Source organism: Eurosta solidaginis, chromosome 3, assembly GCF_040869045.1.
Source record: "Eurosta solidaginis isolate ZX-2024a chromosome 3, ASM4086904v1, whole genome shotgun sequence".
Lineage (NCBI taxonomy): Eukaryota > Metazoa > Arthropoda > Insecta > Diptera > Tephritidae > Eurosta > Eurosta solidaginis.
Window position 1 is genome coordinate 198,910,439 of NC_090321.1, and position 22,654 is coordinate 198,933,092.

A 22,654-nucleotide genomic window follows, 5' to 3' on the forward strand; every position below is an offset into this window, starting at 1 on the left:
AACAAATTCTGGTAACACTGTGAACATATTCAGTCTATGTGAGGTTTTTATTTACCGGCCAGTTTGAACAAACCTAACCTACCAACATCGATTTGATTGTTGTTGGGTTCGAGCCGGAGTTAAAGTGATCTTGTTGGGAGCCATACGGAGCCATTACGTGGGCACCCTTTATTTAGATTATTTTTTGAAGATAAAGGTAGTAATAATACCGTTATAAAAAATCAAAACCATCCATTATTTCGAAAAGGGCTCGATCAAGTTTTTTTTATTTTCACTATAAGGAAAGGTTTCCTTTAAACCGAGTTAAAACACAAGGCGTTATTATTCATATCTGTCTAGATTTTTGTCGATATTTTGCAGCTAGTATTAAAAAATTTAAATTGTTGTTTCACTCCTTATATATTTAAAAATGCTTTATTTCATCAAGTAAATACAGTTATTTAAAACAATTTAATAAAAATTAAAATGGAAATGTTTTAAGGCGTTCAAATTGCAGGCGTTATTTTATTCAATATTTTATATGTTTTATTTTTGCTTTGTCATTTTTATAGTAAAAGTATAAACTTATGCATTCTTAAGTAGTTGTAAATGTGGACGTATGTATTTACAGCACAGTTGTGCGTAAAAGTCTTCTTAATTCAGATTTTTCAAAATTTTTTCCTTAGACAGCATGAAGTTCATCAGCTTCACTATCAGTGGTTAGACTACGCAATGATCTGAAATGAATAAAATATTTTTAAATAGTTTTATTAATTTCAACTATATAAATTTTCTATAAACAACAGGTCTATCGATAAATTATTATTCTCTTTATTGAGCTATTTTAACTTCATCTAAGGTACGGTTTTTCAGTAGTTGGTTAAACTAAGCTTAAACTAGTATTCTAACTTAAACTACATATTGTGACGAATACTAGCAACACTAAGGGGCACGATCATCTCTAAGCCGATGCTAAGCAGTGACTTGTATGCACATCAATAAATCAATCATTATGTACGTACACGCAGCGGGGAAGAGACGCACAAACACATGCAGATATATTATCTGAGATGCTCCCAAAAGTAGGCAATTATAATTGTGGAAGTGTCGCTCACAAATACACGCGCATATGAGAAGCTATACACGTGCATCTGTAGTTATAATTTTTTAGCAGTAACTAATTAAATTCTGGAAGTGAGCGAGAAATCACAGAGTATAAAAGGCAGCAACAGTAGAGGCGCGACAATTAGTTTGATTTAAGACGCTATCTGGCAGACAATAGTATTGTTATTGAGAAGTACTTTAATAAAGGCCATTTTGCATTATAGTGGAGTTATTTATTCAACAGTTTAGTGATTCGAACGTTAGCAGAAGGTTGGAAATAAGAGGAATTGCAGTAAATTCGTTACAATATATAATACAAAGTTTGGAAAAACTGTGGCAGAAATGTTAAGCAAAACTTTGTTTGTAGTTAACCAGCGCAGCGAAATAGCTCTTATAAAAAAACTCAAAGGAAATAAACATTGGCCCATCGCTCTTGGGCTAGGCTTTTTTCTACGGCAGCTCTGGTTTTTAAACGATTTTATTTAGGTTGACTTGATAGGCTGGTTGGGCGGCACAAATTTTGTAATTGAAATTTAAGTAACTTCCCGATAAGCTACAAGCTTTAAACTTGGAATATAGTTCAGAACCCGATGACGATGCAATAATAAGAAAAAAACCCCGATAGGTGGCGAATGGATCGAAATATTTCAAAAAATAATATTTGTGGTCCGATTTGGTTCATATATGGAATACATAATACATACATGAATAGAAAGCGACCTGTGAAAAAAATTGCCGATTCGTGGCGCAAGGATCGAGATATTAAAAAAAATCGTATTTGTGGTCCGATTTGGCCCATATTTGGAACAAACATTACATACAGTCCGGTAGAATTCACATCAAAATATTTTGGAGTTGGAGGAGGGACAAGCATACGCGGCGCAGAGTCGGATAAAGTCTTTGGAAGGATTATGTATTGAGGACTTAGATTGTAACAAATTGTCAGGAAAGAGTCCTTGTAATAATGAGTCACTAAATAGAATAGAATGAGAAATAATAGGCAATTAAATAAAGACTAAAAAAAAATAACTAAAAAAAAATTAAGTTAAATGGTTTTATTGAAAACAATACTTAGATGAAGTAATAATAATACTAAAAGCTAGAAAATAATTAGGTAGGTCCTAGGTACTAGTCATCGTACTCCTCATCAACCGAGGGCGTTGATCAGACAATTAAATAAAACGCTGGAAGCGTCAAATTTCTATTGATAGTCATATATAAGACCAACTGAATCCCAATCACATTTTTATAAATTTCACGGGCCCAACGCTTTTATTTAATTTTCTGATTAACACCCTAGATTGATGAGGAGTGTGATGACTAGTACCTAGGACCTACCTAATTATTTTCTAGCTTTTAGTGTTATTATTATAAACAGAAATGGACAAGCAAAATATATTTTACAAAGGCCTGAAATGTTTTAATGAACTACCTAATCATGTTAAAAATTGTGAAAACTTAAACACCTTCAAAAAAAGTTTATTAGAATATTGCAAAACCCTTCCAATAAGATAAAATATTTTGTATCTGTATTTCATGTTACTGATCCTTGAGCGTACATGGCAATCCAAATAGACACAGAGGAACCTTATGCATCAGGTCAAAAACATATATCGCTCGCAATCAAATTGGGAAAGAATTCCGGAAAATATCGTCCCAGACAAACAGTTGGAGTGTTCATGTGAATCACGTATATTCCTACAACAATGATTTATTATAGTTGGTTGTGTGTACATAAAAGCTGGTACAGGGAGGATTGGAAACGCGACCTTTCCAACCGTCCGATAAGAGTGGCTCGTTCTGCTGATCTGCTAGCTTTTGGGTTGACCGGAATCAAATGCATTCCGACAGCATAAATAATGAAACTGTGTAATCATACGTCTTGGAGTAGGGCAGAATTGAGAACACGTTCTTCCAACCTCCCAATGAGATGACTCCAAGACTCGCCCGTTGGGACCACCAGTTCCCGTGCTGATCGGAATCTCATGCATTCCGACACCCCAAACGCTAGAAATCCTATTATTATTAAAATATATTTGTAATTTGTAATAATCTAAGTTTTAGGCTTAAAACGCCGTAATAATAAATAAATAATAATAATAATAATTACTTCATGTAAGTATTGTTTCAATAAAACCGTTTAATTTAAAATTTTTTTAAAATTATTTTTTGTTATCCAGATGATGGCAACAGCTGGCATTGGTTTACATATTCGACGCCATTTCTGAGAAAAAAAGGTAAAAAGAGGATGCATTGATATATCTGTGTATAAATAAATTAATTCGTTTGTCTCAGCATCACTTTCGTTAGAGAAAATATTACTCTTTTACATAAATGTTAGTTAATGTAGTTATACCACTTTTACACATGCACTAATCTACAATAAATCCACAATTGTTAATGTAAACGCGTATATCATACATATCTCTCATCCTTAGAAGCTAAGTTACTAGATGCCGGTGTCGTAACCAGGATTTTGGGAACTTTTTAAAATTTCGAGGAAATCTTTTATCTACAGTTCCTCAAAACTTGTTGGCCATAGCCATAGCCAAAATAAAGTAGGCTTCCAATTTAGTTGCATTTTTATACTCAGCTGAGCAGAGCTCACAGAGTATATTAACTTTGTTCGCATATCGGTAATCCGTAACGGCATAAACTAATCGGGATAAATATAGACTTCTATATATCAAAACGATCTGGGCGAAAAAAGAAATTCATTTCCTTATATTTAAGAATTCATGAGCTTAACACCGGCTTATAATAATTGAATTTCAATTATTATGTTTTCTAAGAGAATCTGAAAAGAAAGAAACATTTACTGGCATATTGCAATGGACCCATTTCGAAAACCGCCAACGTAATCATCATCAGGCAATTTTGTAATGTTATCAAAGGTTTCACCGGGATTCGAACCGTGAATCACATGGTGAAACTGCAGTAGCCTTTCACCATGTGATTCATGGTTCGAATCCCGGTGAAACCCTTGATAACATTACAAAATTGCCTGATGATGATTACGTTGGCGGTGTTAAGCTCATGAATTCTTAAAAATTAGCAAAATCGGATGACGAAAACGCCCACTTAAAAAATTGTTTTTTAAGTCAAATTTTAACAAAAAATTTAATATCTTTACAGTATATAAGTAAATTATGTCAACATTCAACTCCAGTAATGATATGGTGCAACAAAATACAAAAATAAAAGAAAATTTCAAAATGGGCGTGGCTCCGCCCTTTTTCATTTAATTCGTCTAGAATACTTTTAAGGCCATAAGTCGAACAAAACTTTACGAATCCTTGTGAAATTTGGTAGGTGCATAGATTCTATGACGATAATTGTTTTCTGTTAAAATGGCGAAATAGGTCGAAGCCACGCCCAGTTTTTATACACAGTCAACCGTCTGTCCTTCCACTCCGCCGTCAACACGATAACTTGAGCAAAAATCGATATATATTTACTAAACTTAGGTCACGTACTTATCTGAACTCACTTTATCTTGGTATAAAAAATAGCCGACATCCGAATATGGCCACGCCCACTTTTTCGATATCGAAAATTACGAAAAATTAAAAAAATGCCATAATTCTGTACCAAATATGAAAAAAGAGATGAAAAATGGCGTCCACATACAGAACTATGGCGCACTCCCTTTTAAAATACTCTTTAATACCTTCCATTTGAAACCCATGTCATACAAACACATTCCAGGGTTACCTTAGGTTCATTTTGCTAAATGGTGATTTTCCCTTATTTTGTCTCCAAAGCTCTCAGCTGAGTATGTAACGTTAGGTTATACCCGAACTTAGCCTTCCTTCCTTTTTTGGACATAGTTTTCAATGAGCTATCTGTCAAAAAAGCTGTACCTAAATTTAAAACCTATTTTACTTTGACTTTGACTATGCGCCATTATTTTTTAAATAACGTCAGGGTGGACTTTTTCGCTTGTTTTTCAAATAAAGTATTTGTTGGTATTGGCAATGAGAAATTCAGTTGAAAAATCAAGACCTGGGAGAAGCTACGAAATTTGCAGATGTTGGTTGAATGAATTCAAGGAAAAACGGCAAAACGCTAACTGAGACTTTCGGTTCATCTTTGAGAAGGTTGTTGAAACATGTTGCAAGTATGATATTAAAATCAAAAAACTACGTTTATGCAATCATCAAAGAAAACTCGCCCAATATTGGACCTAAACGAATTGAGAATTACTGCGAAGGACTGCGACCTTTGTGCAGATCTATTGTGCAAGACCTTTCATCCCAATTTTGTATCTGGAGGCTCTTGATGTATCTAAGTACCTCTTCAGGCTTTTTACTCCATATCACATAGGGATTAAGAGTCCCACCACCTAGATGCGATAGTCTCTGCCTAGCTAGAGCGACGCATTCGCAGAGAATGTGAACCGGCGTTTCATCATCCAGCTCACGCAAACGACAAATTTGGGTATTCAGATAGAATGCTGATATAGCACCCTGCATTGCTAGGTAATCTGCATGTTCATTACATTCATGTCTCTGATGTCCGGGAACCCATCCCAACAAAACCTTGTTTTTGGCTTCCAGGGCATTAAGGATTTCAGTGCATTCATCCACTAGCTTAGATGTAACTGTGTAGGATTGCAAGGTACGCAGTGTCGCCGGGTTGTCCGACTGAGAATTACTATGGAACCAAATTTTATGTGCCATTTCTCGACATATACATTTCACCTTCAAATTCAGTTCGAAAAGCATAAAAAAAATAATAATTTTCCAAAGTTTTGGTCCGTTATTTCGCAATCAAGAATTCTACGAAGGGAAATACATAGAAATCTATAACTTTTATGAAGAGTAACTGCATTGTTCCGAAAGTGATTTCATCTCTGAAGTCAAAAAGTAAGGCAACGAATTTGCGATCTTAAAATCAAAGTATTGAGGATCCTGTTATATTCGATTTTTTGAAGGTAATAAATTTTAAGGCATTCAAAAATATAAATATGTTATTGCGAGTATGGCAGTATTACCAGTTACTACAGCAACTTCGGAATGTTCATTTTCAACCTTGAGAAGATTCCAAAATTATTTGAGAAATACCATGGAACGAGAGCGGCTCAATGGTCGAGCTTCTTTGAATATACATAATCGGATTGATTTGAATGTAGACGAAATCCTGAAAGAATTTTTGCAAAAACCTCGAAAATTTAAAAGCGATTAAGTAAGAGATGAATGGTTTTTGAAACACAAATTAAATTGATTCGAATTCTTACATACATTTTGCAAACGTGAAATAAAATAACCTATGTAATTTTCTTTCCAAAATTACAAGAGGACTGCAAAAATCCCTATCCACACGTGGAGCCGCCCCTGCTAGCTGTTCAAATTTTCACGATTCCCTCTAGATGGTTCTATATGGAGGAACAAAATCGGCATCTAGTAAAGTTATTTATTTACCGATTAGCAGTTAAGTACAAATTATTATAATCTCGTTGTATGTAAACCAGGTCTAACTTTTGAATGTGTTCTAAACAGATCGGCCGCTTAAGCTTAGTTTAAATTTAGTTAAAGCTGACTGAAAAACTGCATAGTAAGTTAAAGCATAGTTTAACTGACGAGCTGAGTTGAAAACCCGAAAATAAGAGTAGAATTGTCAAAGTCATACTGTGGTCGTCTTATCTTAAATATTAAAAAATGCAAAACGTACATTGAGTAATAATTGATATACAAATTTGTTTGCGAAAAAACAAGTCGGTTGAAAAATTATCAAAAAATAGAAAGCAACATTTGTACAATACACCCACAAAATAACAATGCGATAAAAACAATTTTTTATCTTCCTAAATACATATGTTTATACATCTTCATAAATCAACACAAATCGCTTGTTTTTAAAAATCACGTTGACTTTATTTAAAATGTAATCAGTGTTTTGGTGTTCGTGCTTTGCTGCAAAAGTCTTTTGGGCATATACTTGGCAGAAATTAAGAAATAATTTTAATAATTTACTCATAATAACTGACGTGTTAAAGAAAAATTTTAACTAAAATGAAAACATTTATCTTTTTTAGAATATTTTTGATATGTGTTGTATTTGTTGGAGCTTTTGCTTTGCCTGTTGAAAGTAAGTAGATATTTAAAAAAAAAAAATAAAATAAACTTTTTTAACAAGCAAAATGTGAGATTTGCGTTATTGCTTATCAAATTGATATGGACGAATATTAAAAGTTTAGAAATGTCAAAAGTTGTATTGAGAAACAAAAATGAAAGCTGTGGAAATAGCAAGGCGAATCCATACAAGGTGGTGGCAAAGCGAATTCAACCAATTCGCCGTGCAGCAGAATGTCAAGTCAAAAAAAAATTTTCCTTGATTTCGACTTATTGTTGAACAAGGCGTTATATGGAAAATAATTAAGAAGAAGCAATCAACTGTTGGGATAACAACACCTGGTACTGAATTCACTTTGGGGAAATATGCTATAAGGCATCGAACAGAGAAATAGTAGTGGCAGTTTTTGTCAGTAAAATTTTTATTTTTAAACTTTCAATATTGATATTGTTTTTGTTGAGCTTTTTCGGCCTTTGAATTGAAATAATTTTAATAATCTTAAACGAGCTCTAGGCCACACATTAAATAAAATACACACACTTGTTGTATATATTTAGTGATATATTTAGGTCTTCGTCTATTAATTTAGGTGTTCGTCTATTAATTCATCTTCGTACAATTTATGCAAATTTGTTGTAAATATTTTAGAGAATATAACAAAAACCTCAAAATATAATGTTAAAGATGCGATTGACTTCAAGAATAAAATTCAGAACTCATATATATTTGACGACGAGAGCCTGGTATCGTTTGATGTCGTCTCATTATTCCCCGGCATCCCGGTAGATCATGCTTTAGAAATCATTGCGTCAAAATGGAATATTATCAAAATGCACACAAATTTAACCAAAGAACTTTTCTAGAAGTGGTACGGTTTTGTATCAAAGAAAATAGATATTTTAAGTTTAATAACAGGGTTTACGAACAACGTGCGGAAATGCCTATGGGGTCGCCCACATCGCGGGTCATAGCAGACATCGTAATGGAAGAATTACTATGCAAATTTGAAGAAAAATCACCCCATAAACCGTGCCTTCTCAGTAAATATGTAGACGATATTTTTGCTTTTGGGCGAACTGACGCGATAGAGGCAGTGCTGGCCGAACTAAATGCCTACAACAAGTCCATAAAATTTACTGTTAAAAATTGAGAGTGATGGACAGTTACCATTTTTAGACACACTCGTTGTAAGAAAAGATAACATCCTTACATTTGATTGGTATAAAAAACCCACAGCCTCCGGGAGATTATTGAATTTTTATTCCAAACATGACAAAGCAACAATAGTTAACACGGCAAGAAATTTTATAAGAAGAGTCCTCTCAATCAGTGATGAGATGTACCACGCGAAAAATAAAGAAATAATAAGAAATATCCTAGAAAATAATGAATTTCCCACTCATCTAATTAATCGGTACATACGTGATCATTTCGAACCGCGTAAAAACAGAAGAATTGCGCACGAAAGGATATATAAATCGGCAATTTTCGTACATGGCCTATCTAACAGAATCAAATATTCAAATCTATACGACAGGGAAAAATTTCAAATTGCCTTCAAATATCACAGCACTTTGCAACAAATATATAGCAACACGAAAAGTAAGATCGGGAAATACGATAAATCCGACGTTATATACAAAATTAAATGTAACGGTGACGGATCCCAGGTACCTTGCCGTAAGGTATATATTGGGACCACTAAATCCAGACTAAAAACCAGGATTTCCGCGCACAAATCCAATATTAAAAATCCCGATCACTATAATGACAACCAAACAGCTCTTTCTCAGGATGGTAAAACTTTGGGACACTCTCCAGATTTTGATGATGTAAAAATTTTACAACAGGAATCACATTACAATAAACGCTACATTTTAGAGATGTTGTATATTATCGGCTCTCACAACGAAAATCGCATGAATTTCAAGTCCGACACTGACGGTGGAGTTGCCCACGCATACAGACAGCTGATAACGCAGAACAGTAACCAGAAATGCTGAGAGTGACATCAATTCGTTTTTAACCCGACCCCTTTAGAATTGGCTGAAAGTTTTTCTTCTTTTTCTAGCTTACGAAAGACGTTTTTCAGAAGTTTTTCAAATTTTTTCATCCAACTCAAAAAAGGTATGACTTTTTAAAAAAACACCGTTTTTGTTTTCAAAATGCTATAACTTTTTCAAAAATTGACCGTTTGGGATCTCCTTTTTTTTTTAAATTTGTTTTTAAATGTACTTTTCGGAAAAAATTCAAAAAAATTTTTAAAGTTTTTTTTGTAATTTTTCAGTTTTTCGAGATTTTTCGAATTTCGCCCTTTTTTTTCTCATAAAAAACTTCAATCAATTCTGCAAGCATCCCCACTAATCCCGGAGTAGGCCGAGAATTTTTTTATTTTTATTTTATTTAATTGAAAAAAAAAACTTTAAATTTTTTTTTGTATTTTTTCCGAAAAGTACATTTAAAAAAAAAAATGATCCCAAACGGTCAATTTTTGAAAAAGTTATAGAATTTTGAAAAAACACCGTTTTCCAACTCAAAATATGTTTTAAATATTTTGAAAAAAAACGGTGTTTTTTTTTTAAATTCATAACTTTTTTTGAGTTGGATGAAAAAATTTGAAAAACTTCTGAAAAACGTCTTTCGTAAGCTAGAAAAAGAAGGCAATTTCAGCCAATTCTAAAGGGGTCGGGTTCAAAATTGGTCGAAATGGGATGGAATACCCCATATGCATTTTACCATTTCATGTATTGTTGTTTGTATCAAATTTTGTTTACCATAGCGGTGTTTCCTTTTGTTTGTTTACCTTTTTTGTGTTCATATTCCTGTGGTATTGACTTTAAATATTAAGTTAGTCGACTAGGTGAAGTCAAGAATGTACGTATATGATTATATACTTTTGTGCAATTTGGTTTTATGTATTTATTTATTAATATTATAACAACATTTTTCAGTCCTGAAGATAATTTCAAATTGAAATCGAAATATCGACCTAAATATATCACTAAATATATACAACAAGTGTGTGTATTTTATTTAATGTGTGGCCTAGAGCTCGTTTAAGATTATTAAAATTACTTTCAATATTTTAAGATAAAATGTCTATGAATTTTTAATTAAAACATGCAAACCAATCTTAAAAACGTTTTCGAAAAAATCTGAAACGTTTAGCAAATTTTATGAAAATTTTGAATTTTTAATTTAGAGTTTTCTGAATTATTTTGAATATGATTTTTTGTACTCTAATCACGTTTAGTCTTACAAGGTACAAGTTATAGATCTCTCCAATTTCGCATTGATTTTTGACTATTTTTTTCCGAAGGGTGTTTTAGGTTTTCTTCCATACTTTGTATGATGGAAAATCGAAAACATCCTTCGGGAAAAAAATTGTCAAAAATCAAACTTAATTTTGAGAGGCCCACAGTTTATATTTTGTCTAAAATTGATTGGGCTACAAAAATGCACCTACTCAATAAAATTCAGAAAACTCTAAATAACTTTTCTCCAATTAGAATTAGAATTTTTTCGAAAACGTTTTTGATATCAGTTCGCATAGTTTCAGTAACAAAATTCGTAAAAGTTTTTTCCTAAAAAATCGAAAATAAAAAGGATAATTTCAAATTGCATCATTTTAAATTTGATAAAAATTGCCACTGCTACTTTTCTGTTCCCTGCTGTGGCTTAAGTTCAGCTAATGAGATGCGGCTTAATGGGCTCAAATTTGAACTTAGAGTTCATAATCCCCTGCAGTGGCCTCAATGTTAAAGAAATTTTGTTAAGATTTGTAAAAAAAAAAAAATCAATTTAACAGCTCTCGAAAGCCATCTCCTTTTTACGAATAAAGTTACATAATAAGGACCCACCTTTTATTTTTGAGATTTAGGAGGGTGTTGCTGAGCAATCTTTTTTGATTTTTGTTTGTTTACATACTTTTTTTGCGGAAAGTGGCAAGAAATCCTAGATGATAAAATTAATTCACTCTGCTGATCTACTTAATAAAGTTTTCAAAATAAATTAAAACAATTGAAGGATTGTCCTAAAAAAAAAAAAAAAAATTACGCAAGAAAAGTTTAAAAAAATGTACTAAAATATTTAAGCTATTTTATTTTATTTTTAACTTTTTTTAAAATCATCGATAATAAAAATAAAGTTCAAATTTTAAGTCGTTAACCTCATCTTAAACTAAGTTTGCTTAAACTCTAGTCAAATTTAAACCCCAGTTAAACTACAGAGCAGTTTTTCAGTCACAGTTTAAGACCGCCTTTTTGGTAAATTTTTTTGTACGGCAATATTGTTTTTTTATTATCTAGACAATTTATACATACGTAAACAGCTGGATTTCGTGTTTACTCAACAAACATGGAACAAATATTTCTTAAGCCTTAGAGATATGTATGTCTAATTCTGGAGTTGATATCCTACATCATTCTCTACTTATTCGTTGAGATATTTTGAAAAATTTATAGTTCTCCAGTAGATCTCCAACGTCATTATCGAATCACTCTTCAACCTTTGAGAGATTTTGAGAACTGTACAGCTTTTATATGAATATTCAACACATTTCTATAGTTGATATGCTACATTGGATATCGAGTTGAGATGGGGTTGAAAAAAAAATGTTCTACAAGCCAATAGCTGTCTATTGTGATAAATAAGCACCTGGTTGGAAGCAGTAGTGAAGTTATATAAATAAATTTAACATGTTTTATTTTATTTTCGTGAAAATACTGTAGTATTGAAATCTTACACTTGAGTTCAATTAGAGAACCACACTTAAGTACAAAAAATTCCCTCTTATGCTGAGAATACTATGATTCTCAAGTTAAAACAAGTCTTGAGATTTTAGAAACAATTCTTGAGACTTTAGAAGTACCGTAGTTATCAACATGAGCTCTAATGGTACTGAAGCCCAAATGCTTATAGGGTATATTCGATGTAATTGCGAACGAACGTAAATAACTGATAGGTTAACTATGATTTAACCCTGCCAGATGGGCCGCTTAAGCTCAGCTTAAACTTCAGTTACAGTAGACTGAAAAACTGCAAATAAGTTAGGCGTAATTTAAATGACAAACTGAGTTGAACTTGTACTGAAAAACCGTGCCTTTACAGTTATAGTTTATTTCAAACTATTTTTTTTTCTCATATCCTTGTATTGGAAGTTTAATGCGTGATAGCCTATTACTAAACATTAACGGATTTGTAATCTCTTTGTTTGCCGAGTAGTTCAAAGGCAGGGCTTTTTTAAGCATTGCGATCTAAAACCGATTAACTTCAGATAGTTTTTAAACTCGACATAAAACAAAGTTAGAAAAAAGCTAAAACAGTTTCTATTGTAGCGAAAAATGACCAGGTTAGGATAACGATGAGTTAATTGCTAATTATTACTAGAGAATATAATGTATTTTTTAATGGAAAAAAGCGAGTCTCAAGTTAGCCCAGCGAAGAAGAGACTAGCGAGCCTTGTTGAACGACCATACCAGTAAGGGCCAATTAAGTAAGAAAGAAAGTAAAAATGAGAGCCCGAAAAATCAATTGCACTTTACACCAACTGCGGAAGCACTCATTTTATTCATAATAGGTTTTGCATTGTTTAAGGAAAAGGGGCTTCAAATGTTTAGTTGACCGAAAAGGAACATTAAAGTCAGCTTCGCTTAAAAGAAAACGGACCAGAAACCAAGCCGTTCATTATTCTGATCATACAAGCAAGGATAGTATAAGGGGGTATATTAAATAAGGAATGCTATTGAAAATCTCTTAATTCAAAAAGTGAAAACTGTCTAGAATTGACTCTAAATCGCAATGCTCAGAAAACGCGAAAAACTGACTGTCTCTCCGATGCAATTTTTGTCTCTTAACTGGATGTGGTAGCAAATCGAGTATATAGGCGTACTATATGAGCCTGACTCACTAATTAAATATTATATATAATATATATAATATTTATATAATAGTGAACAGTGGAAGCAATGGTAATAACACACTACAAAAAATCCAATGTTATCAATCAGTTCTGTTGAACGTGCCTGAAAATATTCCACACCATTTTTATTAAAACTATACAATATATATGAGTGTATAGAGGCTTCTGCCTTTATAATAGTATGAAGTATGGATGTTGGTGGTTTCGAGTTCAAAACTCAGCTCCCATAAAGCTAGCTGATGAAGAAGTGAAGCTCAGAAACATGTACTAGCAATCATCGCCGTATGCAAATTCTCCAAACTTTAAATATTAAAATCCTGGCTCGATTACATTATTCTACATCTCAAAATATTTAATTTTAAAAAATGAAGGCTGTATTCATTCCAGTTTGGGTCCATTGTGAGCTGGTAGGTATGTAGGTAGATTGTTTATAACGGTAGGATAAAATTTTATGTTATGTAAAGAACAAATAAGGACACCGAATGTAGCACAATGCAGAAACTGGGTTTACTATGCAGATATATAGAATTGAAAAACTCGACTTACAACAACTTTACCATTTTGCCACAGAAATTAATTTTTTTATGACCTTCGATTGTTAGCTACGCAATTTTTTTTTAAACATTTTAAGTACTTATTTTTAATTTTATATTTTCAGTTAATTTGCTACAGTTTGAAGGCGTTTGCGAGGAGAAGGGTGATATATGCAGCTTTAAGTGCCAAATTGCTGGTGGAAGTGGCGGTTACTGCGATAAAGCAAAAATGTGTAATTGTAGGCAAATGTAAATGGAATTTATATAAATAAAATGTGTATAAATTTTTATGCGGTTATGCATTTTTTTCAATATTTCGATATTTTCAATTGTGTGTGTTAGTAAATGCATTCACGTACATATGTATGTACCGTGTACACGATTGTTTTAATATATATATATTTTTATACTCAGCTGTACTTATACACAGGGTATTATAACTTTGATTGGATAACGGTTGGTTGTACAGGTATAAAGGAATCGAGATAGATATAGACTTCCATATATCAAAATCATCAGTATCGAAAAAAAATTTGATTGTGCCATGTACGTCCGTCCGTCCGTCCGTCCGTCCGTCTCTCCTTAAACACGATAACTTGAGTGAATATTGAGATATCTTGACCAAATTTGGTACACTAGCTTATCTGGACCCAGAATAGATTGGTATCGAAAATGAGCGAAATCGGATGATAACCACGCCCACTTTTTATCCATATAAGATTTTGGAAAAAACAAAAAACCTGATTATTTAGTAAATAATTCACCTAGAATGTTGAAATTTGACGTGTGGACTGATATTGAGATTCTTGATTTTTTTAAAATGGGCGTGGCACCGCCCAATTGTGATAAAATCAATTTTACAAATATTATTAATCATAAATCAAAAATAAAATTCGGCAGAGAGGTTGCTTTTACTATAAGGAATGCTTTGAAAAAAAATTAACGAAATCGGTTAATTACCACGCCCACTTTTATATAAAAGATTTTTAAAGGGGTCCTGGACGAATAAAATAAGCTATATCTTTGCAAAAAAGAGCTTTATATCAATGGTGTTTCATTTCCCAAGTGGATTTATAACAATAAATAGGAAAAACTTCAACTTTTATTCACAATAGAACCATATATATATGTATTATGTATTATTGCACAGCCTTGTAACACTATTAAGCACACAAAACAAACAACAACAGCATTTCAAGTGTACAGCTGGGTATGTAATATGCGGCTGCACGAACTTAGACTTCCTTACTTGTTAAATGTAATAATGCTGTATTACACATTTACTACGTAAGGCATACATATATGTACATACATTACACCGTTCCAGATAAAATTTTTTTCAAATCACATTGACTATTGCCAACAAATGGCGATTGAGAAAATGGTTGCGATTTTGAATAAAAAATGGAACTTTTTGTTTAGGTTGGGTCTGTACATTGGTCTGTTTTTATGAGCTTGGGAATTCGTTACTAACATTTCCTTTTTAGCTGGTGAATTTGTGATACAGTCCGATTAGAATATGCCGCATGAGGCATACAACACCTAAAAATCACTATTAGGGTGGGCTCAAAAAAATGGAAGTTAATTTAATATTTTATAAATTGGCCGAACAAAATTTTGTGGCTAGGCACCTCTAGTCCGATATGAGCATGAACTTTATATATTATGTTAGAGTACGCGGTACACTTTGTTCTGTCTGAAAACTGGTTTACCTACATTTCAAAATTAAGCTGCACTTCACTTCCTACCTGCAACTATACTATAACTTTCTACTTTATCTTTAATTTTGTTTTGTTATTATTCCCCATCCTATATATTGTAACGAATTTAGGGTATATTCCGCTTATTTGAAACCTTCTGCTAACGTTCGAATCGCTAAACTGTTGAATAAATCACTCCAATATTCAGTATTGCAAACTGGTCTTTATTTAGATTACTTTGGGAGTAGTACTTCACAATTATACTTCACAACCAATAGCGTGTTTAAATCAAAACTGATTAGTAATTCCACCGTGGTGTGATGGTAGCGTGCTCCACCTACAACACCGTATGCCCTGGGTTCACACCCCGGGCAAAGCAACATCAAAATTTTAGAAATAAGGTTTTTCAATTAGAAGAAAATTTTTCTAAGCGGGGTCGCCCCTCGGCAGTGTTTGGCAAGCGCTCCGGGTGTATTTCTGCCATGAAAAGGTCTCAGTGAAAACTCATATGCCTTGCAGATGCCGTTCGGAGTCGGCATAAAACATGTAGGTCCCGTCCGGCCGATTTGTAGGGAAAATCAATAGGTGCACGACGCAAATTGGAAGAGAAGCTCGGCCTTAGATCTCTTCGGAGGTTATCGCGCCTTACATTTATTATTTTTTTTTTATTAGTCATTCCTCAGCTTGCGCTGCTTTTATACTCTTTGTTGCTTCGTCAGCATATTTCTACAAAGGTCTAGACGTTTCACCTTCTAGAATCTTCTGCTTGGTCACCAGCTATATACATGCACATTTGTAGTTTATGCGTTTCTCATAGTCATATGCGTGTGTATGTGTGAGTAACTACTTCGGCTGATGATTATATGTGTTTGTGAGTTATCTCTTCTTTGCCTTGTGTGTATGTGTGTAAACGATGATTGATTTGTTCATGTACACAAGAATGGCAGCTTGCTTTATTGTTGTTGTGCCTTTATTTACTAATAACATAGTGATGCTAAAATTCGCCACAATACATTCCATTTATCTTCCCCCCATTCCCGAACCAACTCCAATGACCGTTCCTTGGACTCCCGTTAGAGGAAGTACTGCTACAACAACAACAACCGCTCCCACTCTCACGCCCACTCCTACTCCCATATCTTTACATGTAAGATATATATAGATAATTGAGACGTTCTCTTGCCGAATAATATCTCTCACTGCGATGCATGAACTTTCTCAGTACATATTGTAGCTTCTGGCGGAAGAAAATATTTATATCTTCTTGCCTCTCGCGACTTCTCTCCATGTTTGACACCTGGCGCTCCTCCATATCTTCTGCCTTTCACCTACCTCTCCTTCCTATCTCCCCCTCAATTACCAACAAATTTGGCATTTGCTTTTATATATAAAATTAACCTCTTCGAAATGATGCCTAAATAATAAATTTCAAACAAACCGCACCATTCTGGCCCACTTTCCGGAGAGAAAGGGTCCCAAATATTAAGTTTGTCTAAGGGGAAACCATGTACCAACTCACAAGCCAATCGCATCATAAATTATATTTTTTGGAATGGGTCGGTCCCTGGTCCTCTTTCTGGAAAGAATAGTTTCTCAAATTTCAAGGAAATCGCTTCTACAATTAGTTTAGAACAGGTCCGCTCCTTGTTGACTTCTCGGAAAAAAGGAAAGAAAACGGACCAATTGTGATTTAAAGCATTCTCAAGTCCCCTTCAAACACACACACAAAGTTTCATCAAAATCAGAAACACACGTACAGACGAAATATATATTGCGACGAATATTAGCATCACTAAGTGATACTCACATCACTAAGCCGATACTAAGCAGCCACTCGTATGTACGTAAACAAATCAGTCATCAATTATACACATATATACAAAGCAGCGGAGAGATACTCACAAACGCATGTCATCATCAGCCGAAGTAGTACTAACATAAACACACGCATATGGCTACAAACTACAAATATACATGTATATAGCTAATAACCAAGCAAGGGATACAATTGTTCTGAAATGACTTGACCTTATGAGAAATGGATGAACGAGAAAACTGAGAGTATAAAGGCAGCGCAAGCTGAGGAATCAGTAATCAGTTTAGATTTAAGCACGATATTGCTTATGAAGTATACATGTTATTGTGAAGTACTTTCAAAGTAGTCTAATAAAAACCATTTTTCACTATTGAATTTTGGAGTTATTTATTCAACAGTTTACCGCTTCGAACGTTAGCAGAAGGTTTCGAATAAGCGGAATTTCCCAAAATTCGTTACAATATGTATATTAAGATCAGCCTGAATATGAGTCATATATGAAACAGCTCATTTTCAGCACCTCGTGGACTCTGAAAATATTTCTTTATTTAACACTTTGGAGCTACACTTACTAAAGTTTGCTATTTTGTTTTCAAAGTAAATTTTTAACGTTCCGATAAGGACCATGACATTTGGCAAGCATGTCCGAAACGGTGGATTTCTGATTTTCAAAGATGTGATTTTGTACTCATTTTGGTTCTTTAACTATGACCGCTCCTAGAATGTTTAAAGGGATGCTTTATTATTACAAACAATTTTTTCTTGAATGTGTCTTGTTGGCACTCAAGGTTGTAGGAATGTTTCTCTGTCAAAATATTTTATTCTAGGTATTGTTTCTTGTCCTATTCTTCCCATAAAGTTGCACGGTTTATAAGGTGCAGTTGATCGCTGCGTGCATATATTGAAATCATTTTTTTTTAAATATTTAGAAGCTTATTGCAACACATCTTAGTAGATAACTACTTATAAAAAAATTACTTTGTAAATATGATTAATAAATTTTAGTTTAATCACGAAATTTTTTTAGTATTAATATGCGTCGAAAGTATGAATAATGACTCGATTATATATCACTCACAAAATTCATTATTTTTTCTGTGATTTGCTATTTGACGCTCCATAAAAATTCAAATCTACGAACCTAGAACGTTCGAAAAGTGATGGATCAGTATAAATTGGTTCGCTTGGATCTTCGAATTGGTGACTTCTATAAGCATTATTGCGCATCGGATTCATTACAGGTAATTGACACATGCGAGCTAGATTGCTGTGAATTTAAAGAACTAGAAATAAGTTGGTGATATTAGAGGTAAATAATTTACATTTACCCAGTTGCAAAAGTTTTATGTAAACTTCCGCCAAACATTGACATATTTGTGCGAAATCCATTCGCTGAACGATTCGGCATAGCATTTCCGCTGCCACTCGGCGATTGACCAATCTCACTAAAACGTTCGTGTGTGCGTACCGAAGACGTGCCTAACGAATGGATTGGTGAGTGACGATCGGCAATACGATTCTTCGACATAGTGCTCCAATAACGTCTTTTTTTAGCAAATGATGAAAAAATATATTTTCAAAATTTATCGCAGCTGCGTAAAGCAGTTCACAAAATTACCTGTAAGCTAAACCGGAAAGTAAAGTTATACTGAAGAGTAGAATCATGAGCAATGCAATTGCTGTTATAAGACCATGATATTCGGAGGGTGTCATGCAAACGGTTTCTATTGGTGCAACTAGCTTGCGTGGATAAGATTCCTTTTCGATTTCTTCACGTGTTTCGAATACCTTAATACATTGAAGTAGATTGAAAATAGACGTGGATTGTGAGGTCAGATATTCTAGAACTCAAGAAAATATTTTTTTTATGGGCTTTTATATTTACCTCTATCATTTCGCGTACTTGCTCCGGTTCTTCCATCTCCTGATTAGATTTATCATCACCTGTGGAAGCTGCTTTGAAAAATAATAAAAGTTAATATACGAGCTTTTCATGTTTAGGTTATACTGAGGGAAATTTGTTATGAAACATATTCATCAAAGCCAGGGTTCGTAACAGCTATATTTTTCTCAAAAAATAAGAGTCATTTTTTAGTTATTTATTAGCGTCTTCCATCCGGGGGTCTATGCCATAGAGAGCACAGTTAGACCAGTCTCAATTTCTCAAAGGCTCCAAGACATCTCCGTAGTACAGCTCCTTATAACCACCATGGGGCTATCTCCTGAGGAAAGTCGGGGAATACAGTATTAGGGTAACGAACTTGCTGTGGACCAACCAGAGGGATTGTGAGGTCTCAGGCGCCGATTTACAACTTTCTCTGTCAACGTTCCCTACTTAATCCAAGACGAATAAGATTTACGAGCGCGCGGTTTTTTGATAACCTTGCCGAGGAAAGTGGATCTTCTACCTAATTTCATATGGGTACGGTTTATTGAAGTCTATTAAGCCAGTGTATAGTTGGACGAATGTGACAATGGACAAAAATAGACCCGAGTGGAAAAGTGAAAATGTCTCAATCTAGTCTTACCACTGGCTGCACCTCTATTGGTTAAACAATTTGAGTCAGCTTTTAAAACTTAAAAACTGTAAGGTGTTCGAGCGGGGACAAATGAAGCCGGAATTCCGGAAACGAAGAAATTTGGGGGAGCCGGTTCTTGAAACGCCCGACAATGAAAAGGAAAACCTACCAGCTGTGCCTAGCTGTCCAACAACAAGAAGCAAAACCACTCTGCTTTTATGTCGCACAGGCCTATTAAAAATATGAAATGATTAAACAAAATGTATGGTAAAACACTCACCTGGTGGTCGCTGGTAAAAGAATAAGGGAGAGTCTATAGCTGTTCGTCCCTTTTATAGGCCCCAAGGAGCTGGCGCCATTTAACGGAACCGTTTTTCGTAGAGCAAAGTCCAAAAAAGGAAAAGAAACGCAACGGTGCTTGCTGCAGTTTCCACCAGCGACTTCTCCAGGTGAGGTTTAGGGATGATAATGCAGGCTTTAACAGTAAGGTATACTCACTTTTATTAAAATCTCCCAGTGTCCCAGTCACTTTAGTGACATTAATTTCTGACATATCATCCATAAAACGCTCTGCCACTGGTTCGGTATTTGCCTCTACTTCCCCAGCATCTGTGTCATTCAAAGAGCGCCTGCGACGGCCAAATGAAGGCTCTTGACGACCAGCCGCACCTGGACAATAAGCCGGTTGACAACCATCACGACAAGTACGAACTGTAGCCTCGAAGACGAGGAAATTGGATTCTGGTATCTTAAATGCATTGAAACGCGCTTCCAAAGTGTCGCCATCGCGTAGTTTATCCAATTCAGGAAAGACGTAGGGATCAACAGGACAGCTAAAATGAGTTAAAACATTTATTATTTCAAATTTCACGATAAAAGTGCGCGTTTTTGCTCACCCAAATCTATCGATAAGCTGTATACTCCTACCCGAATAGGGATCGCGTGCCACCACATTTGTTGCAAATATATCCGTCACATGATTGTAACCATCTTGTGCCTCTAAACGGAAGGTCAATGGATCACCAACTGCTATTGTTGTTGTTGGGCGACCTTGATAGAGTATCATTAGGCGTACCTTAGAGCTAAGCGTATTTTCAGCAGGTAAATATTCGATTGGTATTGGACTGCCAGATCTGTCGGAATCAGAGAGACTTCATACAGAAACACATTGTGTTAAACGTTCAACAAAATGACGATGAAGATCTTAAAAAGCGCTAAGCAATCAGATGTACTCAGTAATGCTTATATATATGATTTTCTCTCTATCATTTTGTTGTAATAAAATATTTGGATTAGTGAAAACTAAATAAAATTAATTTTAGAGTTTCGATAGAGTTTCTACTAGTTTTGCATGCGTTTGATAAAAAACCCAAAGAAGCGAAAAGTTTTTTTTCTACTATTTAAAGAACTTTTCTGAAAAATGTAGTAGCAAACTTTCTTCTTAATCTATGTTGGGAAGTGCTGGACAAAATCGCAATTAAAGTATAAAACACATTTCTGGCTGGGGACATTGAGGTCCATCACGGCCAGACAAAAAAAAAATAATCAACTCGCATTGCTATCAGTTCATTACCCTTCGTTGAACTAGCCACTGAATATGCTGAATTTTTTTGTGAATATGCACAAAATTCCTTAATTTTAGTTACATTTTACATTAAAACACGTAAAATCTTCAGTAACATTTTTTAGGGGCATCGGGAACTTTTGGCGACCATTCTATTCCGTATCGTACCTATTTCCATATGCGATTGTCCATACTGCTCACACATATAGGGCAAATGTTAACAAAATATAGGGCTGTACTGTTCGTACATCTTTTTTTTGGAACAAGGTGGCATTTTTTGTTGTTGGCCGACATTTTCGTCCCTTGAATTTAGCCATTCTCCGAATTCGATTTGAAACACTTTTCTGATTTTTCCAAATCGGCAATTTTTTTTTAAATTAAAAGTCTCATAAAAAGGAGAAAATAACTCGTTTTGGCAACACTGGGGATCTCAGTGCAAAACGGAACAATTGGCTGCGCTTATCAATAATGGAATTTATTTATTACTAATCTGACATTACTTCATGAAAATAAACGTAAAGTTTTCGAGGAAGAACAATGTTACCATGGAAACGTGTCAGCGGGGTATTTATTAGAGCTGTAAAACCATCGATATTTGATATTTTCGATAGTTAAGGAAATTGCATCCATAGTTTCAAGGCTATTGGATTTTCAATGTTGGTTATCTTCAACTCTGAACAAAATATGTAAAAAATGTGTGTTTTTGTTTTTAAATTACCACCCGAAGTATACTGTCAAGATTTGAATTCTGATCAAAAGTTTTAGGCAAAAATATACATCAAAAGATGCAGAAATGTTTGTCGCATATGAGATTTGTAGAGTTTCTCATGCAAAACTTACTATCGAATTTTGGGCGAGGAAATTTATGCTTTCCCAAAAATAAGAAGATCGATATTATCAATAGTACCATCGATAGCTTTGTAGCTGTAATGGCCCTGACAAAGTTACCATATCACTACGTCTTAATCATAATCACATCTTTACTTAACCATATCTACTGGCATCGGATATTGGTGCCTTATACTACGTTTCAACCAAACCCAAACTCCGTGTTTGCCAGTTTCGTAAGACTGTTAAAACATGTCTAAAAATATCGCGAAAGCTATCGAAAAACGCGTTTTAACTTCGGTATCAATAATGCGAAAGCAAAAATCAAAAGCTGCATTTCTGCCAAGAGATATTTTGGATAAAAGAGTTGGAAAACACGGAGTTTGGGTTTGGTGGAAACGTAGCATTAACCTAAAATGTGAAAATTTCATAATAAGAAGAGAATAGTCAAAAAGTTACTACATACCTTAAAAATTGCACAAATAATAATTAACACTGTCAAAATGTACCCAAAACAAAAAATAAAATATTGTAACGAATTTACTTGCAAATCCTCTTATTTGCAACCTTCTGCTAAGTTCGAATCACTAAACTGTTGAATAAATAACTCCAATAT

The 22,654-nt window shown here is 34.1% G+C and overlaps 2 protein-coding genes across 8 annotated transcripts in view; one reads left to right on the forward strand and one right to left on the reverse strand.

The window, feature by feature from the left end:
* Positions 1-388: 388 nt before the first annotated feature.
* nompA (no mechanoreceptor potential A) overlaps positions 389-22,654 on the reverse strand; it is a 71,726-nt gene continuing 49,460 nt past the window's right edge. For 2 of the 7 annotated variants that reach the window (XM_067777929.1, XM_067777922.1), the window contains 7 exons: positions 20,543-20,797; positions 20,145-20,479; positions 19,013-19,083; positions 18,746-18,915; positions 18,456-18,671; positions 18,269-18,394; positions 389-716 (listed from right to left, as the gene is read on the reverse strand). In XM_067777929.1, coding sequence (XP_067634030.1) covers positions 662-716; positions 18,269-18,394; positions 18,456-18,671; positions 18,746-18,915; positions 19,013-19,083; positions 20,145-20,479; positions 20,543-20,797 — 1,228 coding nt within the window. In that variant the 3' untranslated portion in view covers positions 389-661. Of the gene's footprint in view, positions 717-18,205; positions 18,395-18,449; positions 18,672-18,745; positions 18,916-19,012; positions 19,084-20,144; positions 20,480-20,542; positions 20,798-22,654 lie in introns of those variants that run through there. The other 5 variants (XM_067777926.1, XM_067777925.1, XM_067777924.1 and 2 more) reach the window with 5 other exon arrangements.
* LOC137243572 (uncharacterized) lies at positions 12,042-13,925 on the forward strand. The gene is made up of 2 exons (XM_067771397.1): positions 12,042-12,090; positions 13,737-13,925. Exons 1-2 carry the CDS (start codon positions 12,042-12,044, stop codon positions 13,862-13,864), a joined length of 177 nt encoding a protein of 58 aa, XP_067627498.1. The 3' UTR covers positions 13,865-13,925.